The 17887-nt window shown below is 49.8% G+C and overlaps 1 protein-coding gene across 1 annotated transcript in view; it reads left to right on the top strand.

Moving 5' to 3' along the window:
• The window catches only part of SMPD2 (sphingomyelin phosphodiesterase 2), a 178693-nt gene extending 161086 nt beyond the window's left edge, over nucleotides 1-17607 (top strand). Inside the window, exons 10-11 of the mRNA XM_078644323.1 lie at nucleotides 16691-16832; nucleotides 16988-17607. Of these exons, the coding sequence (XP_078500449.1) occupies nucleotides 16691-16832; nucleotides 16988-17340 (495 nt within the window). The 3' untranslated portion in view covers nucleotides 17341-17607. The remainder of the gene's footprint in view (nucleotides 1-16690; nucleotides 16833-16987) is intronic.
• The last annotated feature ends 280 nt before the right edge of the window (nucleotides 17608-17887 follow it).

Below are 17887 nucleotides of genomic sequence, written 5' to 3'. Positions count from 1 at the left end.
CCACCCTTTTTGCAGATAGTGAAAAAGGTAGGTAACGCAGATCTTTGCGGACCTACTCATTCTCCCCATTGTTATTTGTTGGTCTTTGGTTATTGTGATCCATGAGGTATTCACTGCCTGCAAACAACGTAGAATAGAAATATTCTGTCTAGTCTTTGCACCTAGTGATAAGATAGGCAGTGCTGACTTTTTAGTCCCTCGTTACGAGCCGTCATGTCTGTCTTCTCCCCATTGATTGGTAGCCTGTTTAGCCCGGACCGCTTATTAGAGATGGACCATCCAGCCCCACTGGAAGGCACCCCTAATAAGGACATGTTCATGAAGCATGGATTGACCGCTATTGCCTATAGTAAACTATGGCATAAATATACAAAACAAGGTCAAGAAAGTCAATGGCCCCTGATAGGATCCTTCGATGATGACAAAATAAAAACGCTAGAAACTGCCCTAGGTAAAAACAAGACAACACCTACTATGCTTGATAGCTTCGGCATGTGGCGAAAAGAAACTGAACAGCGTAAAAAGAAAACTGAGAGTAGGTTGGAAAAAGAGCTGCAAAAAGCAGCCCACCTAGCTGCTCAGAAGCTAAAAAAGGAGATAGAGGAAAGAGAGAAAGCTAAACAGAAACTAGAAAGGGAAACGCCAAGCCAGTGTCCGGTTAGAACCCCCTCCATGCTCTACCCTGATTTACCCTCGAAACGACAAGCCAATGAGGACCTGCTGTTAGGTCCCCCTATCATCTACATGCCCCCTCCATATGCCCCTTCTCGACCCTTGGCGCAGCACGCGCCACCCCCAGGTACAAGCGAAGGTACCGCCGCAGCGTCGGCCCCAATGGCCTCTGTGCCAGCCGAACCCCTGGTATTAAAACCCGCATCAACGGCAACGTTAGACGAGCATGAGACTCGAGGGGCTGGCCTTGCAAGAACAAACAGACTAGACAAAGATGAGCGAGCGGGGATCGACAAAATAGCAAGGACACTGGTAGAAAGGAAGGATGATGAAGAGTACATCACAGATATGTTCAGCTCGTATACAGGGAGTCACAGACGACATTTTACCGTACGACTGTGTTATCATGTCTTGAATGCATACGAGGACCGATATCGAGACAAAGGTCCCGAGAGCCTAAGGACTCTGTACCGGAAGGTCGATATCGGGGATGAGGGCGAGTGTGATGTGTCGGACCTCCTTACGCGTACGCTTGAGGTTTTCCGCCACCTCACTGAACGAAAGCCGGGAGCTAAATCCACGGCCCCCGTAGTGACCGAACCACCAACCGAGCAATCTAACACCATGATGCCGATACGTGAGGCTGCCCCTTACTGGGTTCCCCCTCGAGGTACAGGGACTCACGATGATGCAAACAACCAAGATGCGAAGGGAAGGGTAGTATACAACTGGGTCTACCAGCCATGGGACCGGCAAGAGATACTGACATTCCGGAAATCTCTACCCGACCTACGTAAAAACCCCACTGCCTTCTATACTGAATTGGGTACAGCCCTGGGTTCAACTATCATGACCCTGGCTGACATCGACTTGTTCTTCGGGTTATGTCTACCAGCTGATGTGTGGAAGCAAATCCGGAAAGTCGACCACCTTGAGCTGTTCGGACATACCTGGCCACAACTCGATGACTTGGATAAACAACGGGGACCAGGACAAAAGCCATTGAAATCCATTCTAGACCTCCCAGATAAAATTGTAGAGAAATTAAAAACCCTGATCCCAGAAAAGAAAGTGGACTGGTCGATAGTAACAGCCTGTCGCCAAAAACCCCAGGAGGATGTATCGGAATACTTCTCCCGGTTTGAAACGGTGTTCTCCGATTACAGCGGCCAGGACATGACCACTGCAACCGGACACCATCTGTTTGTCCAGAATTATGTTAAGGGCCTATCATTGGACATCTCCCAGAAACTACAGGCCAGCGAGAGTAGTTGGGCAGCCTCCAAACCTACAGCGATTCTTCAAATGGCCCAATATTATGAGCATCAGAAAAATGAAAACGATAGGGCGACAGAGAAAAAGAAGAAAGACTTAAAAGAGAGGGTGATGATTGCCAAACTGCAAGGGGTGACTATAGGACGAGACCAATACCGGGGAAACTACCAGACAAACGCCCCTAAGACTGCATTTCCCCAGGACCGCACTCTGACTCCCTACAGTGGACGCACAGACCTTAGAGATGACCAGTGCGCTTTCTGCAAAGGGACTGGCCATTGGAAATCCCAGTGCCCAGTTCTCCTGGAAATGATCAGGAACAGAGACCCCAGGGATGTAGCAAACGGACCGAGACCTAAGGGAACACAACGAGGGCCCCCAAATGACGCGACTAATGACAGATCAAGCAGACCGAATACGTTCGATCGACCCAGACAGAACCAATATCAACAATCTGACTATGACGACACTCACACCTTTGCATAGGACAGCCAAGGGCGAGGGAGGGATCCAGTCGAGCTCTATGTTGACCAGCAGGGCCCTTATGTCACTGCTAAGGTCCTGGGTACCAAGTCTCCATTTCTGGTAGACACTGGCGCAACACGTAGTGCGTTATCTAAACGACTGATTCCAAGGGCACCCTTGTCTGGCTCACTCATAACATCGACAGGTTTCGATGGAACGCCCTCCACCAACCCTTTGTCTGCCCCGATTCTCTTTGACGTAGAAAACAACACCACCGACACCACGTTCTTGCTTTCCTCCAATAGCCCTGACGCCATTATGGGACTTGACTTACTGAAACACTTCCGAGCGACGATTAGGTGTTCTCAAGATGGAGTTCGAGTGTTTCTTTACGACAACCCCGTTCTGCTTAAACATTGTTCCCCCCGACACATGTTTTCCATCACCGACGTCGACGCGTCCCTGCTTGACACCCTACCTCCGTATCTGTGGGCCAAAGCGGATTCGGACGTAGGGCGTATGTTAATTGACCCAGTGCACATTACTGTCCGACCAGACGCAACACTCCCAAAACTCCCCCAATATCGGATATCGCCAGAAGGCGAGAAGGCATTGGTAATGATTATCCAGTCACTGATAGACGCAGGAGTGGTAGAGGAAGTGGTTAGCAACGTTTGCAACAGCCCTATCTTGCCCATTATCAAGAAGCAGGGAGAGGGAGATGAGAAAGCATACCGTTTCATCATCGACCTCCGAGAGATCAACAAAGTGGTAGTACCCCAGTACCCTGTGGTCTCAGACATCACCACCATCCTGACCTTGATTCCATCCACTGCAACCACCTTTTCCGTCATCGACCTCAAGAACGCATTCTTCTCCATCCCCATCCACCCAGACAGCCGATATCTCTTCGGCTTTACCCTAAAATCCCGCTCATATAGGTTTTGCCGAGCCCCTCAAGGCTACACGGAGAGCCCTAGCATCTACAGCCAGGCCCTCAAAAGGCAACTAGACCAAGTCCGGTTACCCGACGGGGTGGTGTTGGTACAATATGTCGATGACATCCTTTTGGCAGCCGACACCACCCCTCTAGCGGTTACCGCCACCATTCAACTCTTGCACTTCCTTGCGGAAAATGGCCACAAGGTCTCCAAGAAGAAGTTGCAATTCTGCCTACCCCAGGTCACTTACCTAGGCCACCTTCTGTCCAAAGATGGAAGGAAACTCACCCCTGATCGAATCCAGACCATTCTAGACACCCCTGTCCCTAAAACCCAGAAGCAGGTTCGCTCCCTATTAGGCCTCACCTCCTTCTGCCGACAATGGTTGCCAAACTTCAGCCTCGTTGTAAAACCACTGCTCTCTCTCCTAAACAAAGACGTCCCTTTCCCACTCCCTTGGACTCCTGAGTGTCAAACCTCCTTCACAGAACTACGAGATGCCCTTTGCTCAGCCCCTGTCCTGGGTACCCCTGATTACAGGAAGCCCTTCTCCCTTTACACTCACGAAAGGGAGGGGTGCGCTTTATCTGTCCTGACCCAGGCCATCGGTCCTAAGCAACGACCGTGCGCTTACTTCTCTGCCACTCTTGACCCTGTCGCCAGAGCCTTGCCTGCCTGCCTTCGAGCTGTAGCTGCTGCTGCAGTCTCTATCCGACAGAGTGAGGGGATTGTACTCTCGAATTCCCTCACGGTACTGGTACCCCATGCAGTCGACACCCTCCTGAACCAAACCAAGACGCAACATCTGACGAGTGCACGACTGACTGGATACGAACTAACCTTGCTTGCCCCCCATATCACCCTGAAAAGATGCACCACACTGAACCCAGCAACTCTGTTACCCCTGCCAGAGAACGACCCCAATGTGCACCCCGTACATGACTGCGTGACTCTTACGGACGAACAGACCAGGAGTAGGGTCGATCTCAGAGACACAGCTTTCCCTGACCCCGACGGGGAGTTGTGGGTGGACGGTTCTTGCATCAAACTCTCCGATGGTACCACTTCCGCTGCCTATGCAGTCACCACGGCTCGAACCGTAGTAGAAACAGCCCGCATCACCCAGCGATCTGCCCAGGCAGCGGAACTGATTGCTTTGACGAGAGCCTGCATCCTGGCAACAGGAACCACGGCGAACGTTTACACCGACAGCCAGTATGCCTTCGGGGTGGTTCACCATTTTGGGCTCCTCTGGAGGGAGAGAGGATACTTGACCTCACACGGCACACCCATTCTGCACGGGGATTTAGTCTCCGCCTTAATCGAAGCTGTCCTCCTCCCCAACAAACTTGCCGTTATCAAATGCCAGGCACACAAGAAGGTGACAGACATTATTGGACAGGGAAATGCACTAGCCGACATCACCGCCCGAACGACAGCAGAAAATAGAACGACAACACGTATGTACGTGACCAGGTCACAAGCAGAAAACTGGACTGACGCCAAGGACACAATTAGAGACATACAAATGGCTAGCACACAACACGAATTGACTGAATGGGCACGGGTGGGATTGAAAGACGATGAAGGCTGCTGGCGGACAAAAGACACGAACAGATGGTTGCTACCTGATTCATACTTGATTCCCATATTAACCATGGCACACTCCCCAGCCCACATAGGATCAGCCCCCATGATCGAACTTGTCTCCAGGGTTTGGCACAATGACAAGATCCCAGATTCCGCCAAACGCCTGGTCCAACAATGCTTAATATGCCTGCAACACAACCCCGGGAAGGGAACTGTAGTACCCCGGGGGGGATTTGGGGTCCCAAACCACCCATTTGAAGTCCTGCAGATGGACTACATCCAGCTAGACAGATGCCAAGGCCTGAAATATGTACTTGTCGTGGTATGCGCATTTAGCAAATGGGTGGAAGCATATCCAACCCGCGACAACACCGCTATGGCCACAGCAAAGGTCCTGTTAAAGGAGTTTTTCCCCCGTTATGGCCTCTGTCGTGTTTTATGGAGTGATAATGGCCCCCACTTCGTAGCCAACGTTATCCAGCTCATCCTAAATGGGCTGGGTATCAGACAGAAATTCCACGCAGTCTTCCACCCTCAATCTGCTGGGCTTGTCGAACGACACAACGCCACACTAAAGCTTAAACTGGCCAAAATAGTGGCTACGACGGGCCTGAAATGACCAGACGCCCTCCCATTGGCATTGCTATCGATGCGCTCTACCCCCACCCGACATCACTTAACCCCTTATGAAGTTGTCTTCGGTCGACCCATGAGCGTCTGGTCTGCCCCGAAACCAACGTCCATTCATGACGTTCCGGATGTCCTAATGTCTGATTATCTGTACAAATTGACTGAAACTTTGTCTGTCCTTCATCAGCAGGTGCGGCAGGCCATCCCCGATGCTTCCAGGGGTCCGGGTCACGCCATCCAGCCGGGGGACTTCGTGCTGATCCGAAACTTTCAGCGATCAAAGAGTTTGGAACCCCGGTGGACGGGCCCCTGGCAAGTGCTGATCACCACTCGGACCGCACTTCGAGTGGAGGGGAAGAAACACTGGCTGCACGCTCATCACTGCAAAAAGGTCTCTCCAGCCCTGGCCACGACAGACACCGTCAACACCCAAGAAGAGCTCCTGAACCGGGACCGACCATCGTTGAGCTGCTACCCTGATACAGAGACACTTGAACTTTCAAAACATCCTGACCCCACTGTGCCATCTCGAGAAGGGTATTTCCTGCGTCGAAAGGAGGGAGCTTCGGCTAAGTAGGCCACGGACTAAGCTTAAGAATCTCAGAACGGTGACCCAAACTACCAAGGGTTACCTGGAGAGAAGCTAAAACTGAGTCTGTGGTCCTGCCCACTACCGAGCACCTTGAAGACGAAGATGATGGAAGCGCCAGATAAGAAGATGATGGAAGCGCCAAACAAGAAGCCGACTGAGACAACAGGAAATACCCACTACAGAAATCCGAGAACAGACAGACTCCATAGCTCAAAGACAATTGCACTCTTCATCGTAATCCTCCTCTGTTTTCTCCTCATGACTACGCTCTGGATTATGGAAGAACACGCACCTGCTCACGAAACATTCCTAACCACTGCTCAGCCTACCACCACGAAGGAACATTATCTAATTTCGCTCTCTCCTCAACTAAGAGAGAGGCGAAAGGAGTTTTGGAACAACTCTTTCGTGCAGCTACTTCACCAGCACAATCTTGCCACCAACGCCACCAACTGCTGGATCTGTGGGTTGCTACCCCATGCCACTGGACATTCAATACCATTCATCCCTTCACCCTTCTCCGTCCACGGCTCCTGCCTTGCCTGGCTGATCCTCCTGCAAGAGAGCTATACGGAAAATGCCACCTCCAGCAGAGCTGCAGCACATTCTTCTCATGGGGCCGGGCGAAACAAGACAAAGACACACTTCTGCCCGCTGACCCCCAGCGACTCAATCCAAATGGACATTCCGGCCAAAGAGCGAATCGAAATGCAGGTGTTCCACAATCCAACCAGACCCACCTTCTCCTATCTGCGGAAACGAACGGCTGCCACTCTGACTGTAGCCCTGACGGTCATCAACGTCACAGGCCACATGTGTGTAGAAGGACTTGGGACACAGCTGGTGGGTCACAGCGCTTGCCGCTTTACCAGAACTTTGGACTCCACGGATCCACCTTCCTTTGTGTCATCCCCAAACATGTATTTCATCTGTGGCACTAAGGCCTACACCTGGCTCCCCAAAGGCTGGGGGGGCACTTGCTACATCTCCTTCGTCCTTCCTCCAACTTATGTGGCCCCAGCGAATCACCACAGGCAAAAACGAGCAAAAGACGTTGAGCAAGCCGACTCAACAGGAGCACAGTTCCTCGATGCTATGAAAGGACTCGTCCCCCTCTGGGGCCCGATGGCAAACAGCCGTGCCATCCGACATTTGACTCAGGCAGTCGAGACAACCATGAACATCACAGCGGGCATCTTTGCCAACAACACTGCCGAGCTCCAAGCGGTCCGTTTGGTGGCTCTTCAGAACCGCCTCGTTCTAGATGTGGTTCTGGCGGACCGTGGAGGGGCATGCCGCATTATTGGGGCCAGCTGTTGTACATACATACCGGACAACTCACCCTCAGTGTACAAAGCCATCGAACATCTTCACAGACTCTCCTCGGAAGTTCACCAAGAGCAAGAAGAATGGTCGCTTGGTGGTTGGTTCTGGGACACCATCAAAAGTTGGGGCTGGAGACTGCTCACCATTATCCTGATTCCCGTAGTTGTAATATGTGGCCTATGCTTAGGGATTCAATGTTTGCCACCTATGTGTTCTTTATGTGCGAGTTGTATTTTTCCCAAAACTGTGGACATTGGAAGCGAACACATGAGGGCATTATATGATGCCGAAGTTAGGAATTTGATGAAAATTGACATTGAGTAAGCAAGTTGGCTAGATATGTTGAAAAGGGAGGACTGTTAAAAGTTAGGCTGAAAACCGTCAACATTATCGGCACCCTCTTGCTCTCCTTAAACCTTTTGTGCGCGTAAAACAGCCGCCATTTTGGACACCATGGCTTCCCCGCTCTCGCCGAGAGCCAGCGCGTCTCTCTCTCTCTCTCTCTCCTAACTTCGCTGGCAACCCCCCCCCCTGCTTGCACCTGCCTTGAGTCATAAACCCCTCTTCGGCACTGCTCTGCCCCAGGCTCTCATCCTGTTCCCAGCGCGACATCTCCCTGCTTCCCCGTCATGACCTCCGGCCCTTTTGATGCAAACCCCTTTTCCCCGTGTGCCCGTCTGTCTTCCCCGTTCCCAGGCCGACACCTAGCTCTGCCGATACCATTCTCTTGCCCCTCCCCATACAATAGGAAGCTTCCCTCCTCAAAGGACCCCCGAGATGATCAAAGCCCCCCATCCCACGAGATCCGATCGAAACCCGCACACTCCGTGAATCGGCGGAATACCCAGCTGCGCAATGATCATCACCTGTTGTGAACGGGGCGGGGACTTCCACTGTAGCCTTGCATGGGAACGGGCTGGGAAGGGGGGATTCTGAGGATGTCTTTCCGTACATCAAAGTATCGACGAGAATGTGTTACATGTAATAAAGAGATAAACTCGTGTATAAGAGGCCAGGCCTCCGGGATGCAGTTAGAGCACCTCAGAACGATACCTTCTGTCCGTTTTCGTTGTGTTCTCCTCCGGAGCGAATAAAAACCTTGTTTCCTGCCTTCCAGTCTCCAGCGCCTGCCTCTTCAATAGTTTAACTTCTTTGTGGGTTCAAGAGGCGACATCGCCGGGCAATAATTAAGGATCTTATATTCTGGTTGGTAGTGCCCCCCAGTTTGTATTTTTCCACACTCTCCAGGGGTATACTCATCAAAGTCATAAGCTCCCTCCCGCCTCCCCGGACGAGCAGGAACAGTTTACTAGTTATTTTTGCATCTTCTATGCAGGTTCTTACAGGTTTCTTATACCGTACAAAAGAACTGACGTAACGGTCACCTGTGGTGCATGATGGGAGCAGGGTTCTCCTGGAGGTATTAAAGGCAAAGTGTTCAGATTCTCTGAGGCCTTAAAGGCGAGGTTCCAGTTTCCTTTTCTGTACAGGGATGTTATTTACTTATGCAGCCTTCTTTAGGCTAATTGCCTGCCATTACCTGTTTTCTTTGATGAAAATAAAAGGTTGTTTTGCGAAATGCAATTACTGTACATGTCCTTCTCTTACATTATATGTTATGGGTTATTTTCATACTATAGAAATGCATGTAATTCTTTCTTTCTTAGCCTATTAGATATGTTTAGGGCTGCATATTATTGGTTTATACATGTATATGTGTATAACTTTTTCTTACTATGTACTCCTTGTCTACTGTATACACATATATATGTATAATTTGTTCATACTATGTACTCCTTGTCTACTGTATACACATATATATGTATTATGCTATATGTTCCGGGTTCCCACATATGGGCGGAGATAATTCTTTGCTTATGACTTTGATGAGTATACCCCTGGAAGAGAACTAGGATTACAGGTAAGTAACTTATCCTTCTTTGTACAAATCCACAATTCCTTCCAAAAGTAGTTTGTTTTCCATACTAACCAAACAGTTGAGTTACCTGTGTTCTTCCCTCAACCTAATTCAGTAGCAGAAAGGGCTCTACACACACTTGATGTCAAAAGAGCACTATTATACTATATCAATAGAACTAAAGTTTTTCGCAAAACAAAACACGTTTTTGCAATTTTCTCCACCTCATAAAGGAAATCCTATCTTTTAATCCGGTATTTCTTTTTTTTATAGTTCTTTTTATTGAAACTTTTAACAACATGAACAAAAAGAAATAATAAAGGCAGTACAATCAATCGAATGGCGGTGCGTCCTGCGGGGAGGAAAGCATAAGATCATAATACAATCAATGACATTGCAGGATGGGAGGATTGAGGGATACAGCAAGTCCCGAGACAATCAAAGCAACATGATAGCAGGAATGTCTGGTCAAGGGGAGGGAGGATCCCCCACCAAGTGTGTGAAGGGGGGCGTACATATATCTCCCCGGTAGGAATTCCATTGACCCCAAATCTTACCCCACCTGCGGGGCCTGCCACGGGCCACATACACCGTCTTTTCCCTGAACATACACTAATCCATATTCTCCTTCCATGCCAGAACTGTGGGTGGCCTCTGGGAGCCCCACAACTGGGCGATATCCCTCTTGGCAATCATGTTGCCAAGGGTCACCCACCGAGTCTGTGACAAATCATAGTCATTCGGTTCCCACACATTCAACAAGCATCGTCTAGCTTCAGGCAACAACGCAACACCCGTGACCTCTTCCATTACAGCATGCACTCGATTCCAGAAACGAACAACCGGCGGGCATTCCCAGAGTATGTGAAGAAAGGTGCCCGGAAGGCCACAACCACGCCTGCACAGCCCATCTGAAGCATAACCCATACTGACCAAGCGCGGACCAGTAACATAGATCCTGTGGAGAATCTTAAGCTGCACAAACCTAAGGCGGGCCGGAATTGCGACCTCTTTCGGCGAGGATATGGCCGTCTGCCAGTCCTCGTCATCTAACTCCAAACCATCGCCAGTCCAGGCTTCCCTGAGTCGCTGTAAAAGGTCAGTCCTATCGTTTATCAATTTTTTATAAATAAGTGATATCGTACTGTTGGGAACGTGCCCATCCAGCACCCGATCCTCAAGTGGTGACGCCTCCGGAACAGTAGTACCCGGAGGGAAAACCGCCATCAGCGCGTGTCGGATCTGAGCATATCTAAAAAACTCCCTGTCACTCATGTCATACTCCAATCTCAACTCGTCGAAGGTTTTAACCCTACCCTTAGTCCACACATCAGTAACCCTGCATATACCAATCACGTCCCATCTATCAAAGCCTTTCGTCTGCCAGAGGGAGCCCAGCCTCTCAGAAGCATAAAGCGGAGTAGCGCGTGTAAGTCTATTCTCCCATCCCATGGCATCATTTGCACGATGCCACACTTGTACCGCTATCTTGGTAGGGCCAGTGAGCAGCTTCCCTGCAGATTTCGTATAAAGCGCCCTATTGTAGTCACCACCAGGCAGCAACCATCTATCCATTTCGAATGCGGGGTTCGACGCGGGATCATACGCGCCGTGATTAATCGCCCCAAGTTGGGAGGCCCAGTAGTAGCGCTTAATATCCGGGAGAGCAATTCCACCGTCATACCAAGGAAGTGTCAACTTGGCAAGTGCTATGCTAGACTGTCCACCCCATATCAGTTGTCGCTGCAAGCTTTCAATCTCCCGAAAATAGCTGGCCGGGATAGTATCGCAAGTATTCTGTAGGGCATATAAAAATCGGGGCAATGACATCATTTTAAATAGAGCCGCACGGCCGAGCGGGGACAACGGAAGCCTACGCCATGCCACAACATCGGATCGCAAGCGCTGAAGTGGGGGCAGCAGGTTACGTTCATAGCGAACCACAGGATCCAAGGTGATAAACACCCCCAAATATTTGAAACCCGCGTGTACCACCTGTATTGAGCACCCACGCGGCAAGGGAGGAGGATCCCCCGAGAGAACGTACACGCAGGACTTGGACCAATTGATCACAAGGCCAGAGTTTTTACCGAAGGAAGTCAAGACATCGAATAGCACCACCAGCGACTTCCGAGGCGACGTGAGATATAACAGGATGTCGTCAGCGTAAAGTGATATCCGGTCCTCGAAATCAGGGGTCCAGCATATTCCCTTCATTGACAGCTCCCAGCGCAGCCAAGCCGCTAAAGGTTCCAAAGCAAGAGCAAAAAGAAGCGGAGACAACGGACATCCCTGGCGAGTACCCCTTCCGAGAGAAAATAAGCCAGAAATACGACCGTTAACAACCACCTGAGCCAAGGGGTCTTGATATAATAGTTTCACCCAACTGATGAAAACTGGGCCAAAACCAAACTTGGCAAGGACAGCCCAGAGATATGGCCATTCCAGCGTATCAAACGCCATTGTGGCGTCCAAAGAAGCCAAAACGGCCGATTCACGCAGCGAAGACGCTCTCGCAAGGGCGCCATGTAGACGCTGAAGGTTCAGCGCCGTGTTCCGGTGCGGAATAAACCCGGACTGATCCGGATGGATCAGGTCGCAGACGACAGAGATCAAGCGATTCGCAAGCACTTTTGCGAGGATCTTAGGCTCAGCGTTTAAAAGCGAGATGGGCCTGTACGACGCGCAGCAATCTCGCGGCTTCCCTTCCTTGTGAATCACGACGATAGACACAAGCATCTGATCAGATGGAAGGGTACCCGCGTCAAGCGATTCTAAAAACATCGCGCGAAGATGTGGTGCTATTTTGTCTGGGCGCAGCTTATAGAGTTCGATGGGGAGACCATTCGGACCCGTGGCCTTTCCCGATCTCACAGAGCGGATTGCGGTCGCGACCTCCTCAACAGAGAGTGTCGCGTCCATCAGTTCCCTATCCAGATCCGACAAGCAGGGCAAAGCAATGTCTTTCAGAAGCAAATGCGAATCCTGTTCCAGTCTGTCCGCTACAGGGGAGTATACGGTTTGAAAATACTCAGAAAAACACTCCACAATCTCAACCGGGTCAGTCACTCTCACTCCATCCGGCCTAACAATCAAAGGAACCACACGACTAGCCCTCTCCTTCTTGTCCAAGCAAGCTATCAACTTTCCGGCCTTATCACCCACATCATATAAGCGGCCTTGCTGCTCTCTACTCATCACCTTGGCGGCATCAGTGACCAATGCTCTATAGTCAGTTTGTTTGAGGCGAAGAAGGTGTAACCTGTCCTGGGTAACATCAGATTCCAGCTCTCTTTCTATGTCTGATATCTCAGTTTCAAGTCGGACCACTGCCTCGCATTTACGTTTCTTAGCGTTATGAATTAACGATAAGGCCTGGCCGCGGACGACCGCCTTATAGGCTTCCCATAGCGAGACAGACGATGACACAGACCCCACATTCTCCACAAAATAATGGTCGAGTGATTTGATCAGTTCCATACGGATCTTAGGGTCACGGAGATACCAAGGGTTGACCGGGGCTACCCGGCCCTCAGTTCCCGGACCTGTTTCCATTACAATCCATAAGGGGGAGGGATCTGAAATACCCCTAGCCAAATGTTTGATATCCTTAACGAGAGGGGCCTGTGCTGCGGGCATTAGGATATAGTCAAGTCTGGAAAGACTACCGTGTGCACCAGAGTGGAAGGTGTATTGTAATTGTCCAGGGTGCAGCAGCCGCCAGCAGTCTATTAGACCCAGAGTGTCAAGGAAGCCACCCAGCCAGGACTGTGACCTCCCAAGATCCCTGGGTGGGTAGCGATCGACATGTCCGGAGACCACAGAGTTAAAATCGCCACCCACCACAAGGATGCCTTCCGGGAGCCCCAGTATCACCCTCCCCAGGTCAGCAAAGGTCGTAGTTTGAAGGCCAGGCGGGACATAAACGGAAAGCAAAGTGACGACCTTTCCCTCCCACCGTCCCGTAATGGCAGCATATCTCCCCCTGTCGTCAAGGATGACAGCATCGATCTCAAGGGGGAGGGAAACTCTAACCAAGATACCCACCCCCCTAGAGCCAGTGGTAAAGCCGGAGTGTGCCAGGAGACGGTAGCCCCTACGGTTCATAGCCTGGCATGTGTTGCCCATCAGATGTGTTTCCTGCAACAGCACAACATCAGGGGAAAGACGTCTCAAAAGTTGTAACACCACGCCCCGTTTTATCCTGTCCCCCAACCCGTTAACATTCCAACACAGCAATTTTAGCCCCCTACCCCCCCATCCCAAACGTAGTTGCAGCATCCACCACACATTAGTCGCAGCAGCCAAGTCCAAATGTCCATCAATATAGTGCCTTGAAGGGAACAAAACAAGAACAACTCCCCTCCCCCACCCCCAAACCTACCCAAGAAACAGAAGCCCCCACCCTGCACCCCTGCGTTAGACTCAAAGGCCCCCCCAACTTGCAGTGTGCCTGTCGCCCTAGCAAATAACTAATCTACGAAAAGAAACCCCAGAGGAGGAAGAGGCTCACTCCCCTCGCCACCCCTGGAGGGCCACCGCAATTAAAGAAAGTTAAAGGATCCGCAAATCATGCCGAAAGATCTATGTGCAGTCCAGCGAACCAAGTCACAGTACTATTCCTGGTCCATCAGTCCACCCTCAGCTCCACCAGAATGTTCAGGGTGTTCCTTCTGCCTGGGCAGCGTGTCGAGCCAGTCACTTGCAGCCTCAGGGCGATCGAAGAAGAACGTCCGATCCCCATGTTCCACACGCAGTCGGGCTGGAAATAACATCGCGTATTTCATGTCCCTGTCTCTCAATCGTCTCTTCACTCCTTTAAACCCCATTCTTTGCTTCTGTACCGGCTGAGTGAAGTCGGGATAAAAACTCACCGTCGTGTTCTCAAATTTCGTGGGGCCACCCAAACGCGATGCCTGCAGAATAGCATCCCGATCACGGAAATGAAATATCCTGGCGATGATGGGCCGCGGGGTAGCACCCAGCTTAGGTTTACCTCCCGGCACTCTGTGAGCCCGCTCCACTGCAAAGAATTTACTCAGGCCTTTGGGTGCAAGATGGTTGACGATGAGGTCCTCTACTATAAGATCGACATTTAAGTTGTCTGAATTCTCAGGGACACCCACAATACGAACGTTGTTCCCGCTAGAACGACTTTCAAAATCTTCCAAGCGACGGGAGAAGGAGTCATTAGAGGACTGTAGATCGCGGACCTCCGTTTGTAGATCGGAGACATCCGCCGTGAGGCTGGAAGTCTTCAAGTCCAGGGATTTGACTTTTTCGTTCGTCTTAGCCAAATCCGCCCTAATCAAGGTGACATCGATCGCCACTGTATCCTGTTTTTGCGCCAGGGTTTCATACTGCGCACCGATGGAGGCCTGCATACTCGCAATGGCGCCCATGATATCGTGCAGAGTCGGGTCCTCGTCCGCCGGAAGGTCATCTCCCTTGTCCGCTGGAGGCTTGCCAGTTCCACTGGGGGACCCCTTGGGATGAGTGTATCGGTCCATGACATTAGATTGTACGGAGCCCCCACGGTGAACAGCCTTGGTCTTCCGCTTGTCAACCTCGGGCTTGCCGGCCATCTTGGACGCTGCGCCACCGAGGGGACCCCGAGATCTGGTGAAAATGGCTACGTCAAAATCACCCACAGACGCTCAACCAAAGGACGGCGTGTGCCAAGTCACACACCGAGCGGTGATATACAATCCCGGTCCTAGAGTGGGACCGGGAAGTGAAGTGATCCGGGGGCGGCAGGGCCAGATCTGCTGCATAAAGGGGTCTGGGCCAAAAGCAAAACCGAAAGCCAAGTCCAGGGTCGAAAGTGGGACAAGGGAAGCCGCTGTTATTCAATTACCATCCAGGCAGTTCACCAACTCGAGCCCGGGGCAGGACCATGGAGCAGGCCAGGAAAGTTCAAATCACCATAAAATCGGTTTTCTCGGACCAATTCAAATTTTGAAAGCAGCTATTATATCAGCTGGGTTTCATCTGCGATGGTCCCTAGTCATATCCAGGATTATAGTCAGGATAAGTGCCAGAGGTGGCGAAGGTCCGGAGCCCTGTGCTCACGCGACCATCTCGGTTGCGCGCGAAGCTCCTCCAATCCGGTATTTCTTGATGGATTGTTAAATGTATTCAAACTTATGTTAAAGCTAAAAGAACTTTATACCTCCTAGAGCATATTCTACTCACAAAATGGTTGGCCAGAATATATTCACTGGGAAGTGTTTTGAATGCCAGTGAATGATTTGCATGGTTGGAGATGAATGATAAGTCTTGTGTGCAGATTGCATGGAAGTTAGAGATTGGTATGGTGATGGCGGGGTGATAATTAATGTCCGTGAATAGTTTGAGTGAAGCCAATCATTGCAATAGTAGGCGAGATGAGGGCTGGAGTTCTGGGTTGGAAATGAATGTCTGGATGGATTGTGTGAGACAGAAAATTGAGCATTGAAATCTCGATACCTTTATGCGATTCTGGTGTTAGCGTGCGCACTGGCTGCAATTGTGTTTACATCATTAGGTATTCGTTTTGCATAGTAATATATGTACCCCGCTGTATTGTACTGTAAGATTTATGCAACTTATATATACACACTAGCTGTGTATTTTTATTGGACAGTAATATTATGTTGGAATTGTTCACAAACTAATGTATTCTACAACTGTATTGTACTACTTTAAGGCTACCAAATCTTACAACATGTTAACAATTGCTCCTAAATTTCCCTACGACGTATTTATGTTAATAATGAAAAATGCACCTTGATGAACAAATCCTAAACAACATGTTCTCACCCTTCCAGTGTTCCTAAAATTTATTTATTATTATTTTTTTTTTTGTTTGGATTTATATAGCGCTTATAACCCAGGGGTCTCTAAGCGCTTTGCCTTGGGAACCCGTCCTGGCTTTTCCCTGTGAGATAGCCCCTACAGGGCATCCCCAAGGTGAAAGCCAGGCATCCCGCAGCGGGGGGCCGTTGTGGAGATTAAGCAAGCTTAATGCCCAGAGTTGCAGAGTGTGAACCCATGATTAGGTCAGGCACCGAAGCGAGAATTATCGAGTCCGTGGACATTTGAGCTCGAGACCCTGCCGCGTCGGGAATTGAACCCTGGTCCCGGGTCTGACCTCTGCTTCAGGGTCTGCCTGCTCTAACCAGTGAGCCACACTTCTCCAAAATTGCTTAATCGAAAGTGTAATAATAACTGCATATAACTGGTTGTTCGACGATGTCCTGCAAAGACTTACTTGAATGCTATTTCTGACTTCTGCCATAGGGATTGTCGAACTTCACCATGAAATGTGTGAAGCTGAGGACCACAGAAGGAACTGCTCCTGGGAAGGCAATTCCGTACTCTGACCATGAGGCTGTAATGGCAACGTTGCATGTGGAGCAGCAAGCTAGACCCATACCCACTGGTGAGTCGCCGGGTGACCATCCACCAGTGCCTGATGTTTCTTGTCCATGATTGGCAGGGTTTCATATGTTTTGAAGATCCCTCTGTGATTATAGCTGCATTGTTATAGTAAGGAGTGTTTCTTTCAGACAGCTAAGTCTCCATTTTTCCCCCCAGAACTAAACCCAGAGCTGGTCAACATCATGAACGAGGCTCAGATGGAGGTAATGGTGGGACTGCACAGTGCCATACACCAGCGCTTCTCTACTGGTCGCATGTCCATACTGGGGATGCTCCTTTTGCTGCTACAAGTCGTTATGGGTGTGGTGTCACTGATGTGGCCGCAGACAGAGCAAGCCTTCCCCAAGCTTTCCTACTACCTCCTGGGGTTTTTAGCCTTTACAGTGCTGCTTGTAGCTGGCCTCTGCCACATCTTCCACATCATTGAGGTGCGTTTGCTGCAGGAGGCTCAGGAACAGATGCGTCTGGGAACCCAAGCCCTACAGGACAGACTGGGCAGTACCCAGTAACAGCGTTCACATGGGTGGGTATTGTAAGGGACCACAGGCTTGGAGGACTACAGAGAACAGAGCATTCGAGGGTTCTTCTTGCTGAGGATGTCTTGACTCTCTTTAGAACTGATCTTCCTGGCACCAGACGACCATGTCACTCTAAACTGTATATATGTGTGTGTGTATGTATATATATATATATATATATATATATATGTGTATGTATGTATATTTATATATATATATATATATATATATATATATACACACACACACATATAGAGAGAGAGAGATATAGATATATATATATATATATATATATATATATATATATATATATATATATATATATATATAGCCACATTTAGGGGGGTAGACTGTACAGCCCTGAGTCATCCCAACCCAACCTCTTTCATTTGTGGACCAATTAATATCTGTTAGTAGTAATTGATTTTACACACACCCTGAGCAGGATGTAATCAAAAGTCTGAGGGGACACAATGTTGCTTCAGATTATGTCCTTGGTGATAATGATGATACTGCACCCCGAGTTATGAAGGTTTTC

This window comes from Lissotriton helveticus, chromosome 5_1 (assembly GCF_964261635.1).
Source record: "Lissotriton helveticus chromosome 5_1, aLisHel1.1, whole genome shotgun sequence".
NCBI classification, from domain to species: domain Eukaryota; kingdom Metazoa; phylum Chordata; class Amphibia; order Caudata; family Salamandridae; genus Lissotriton; species Lissotriton helveticus.
Note: the sequence above shows the minus strand (reverse complement) of the source record. Positions and strands in the feature narration are given on the sequence as shown.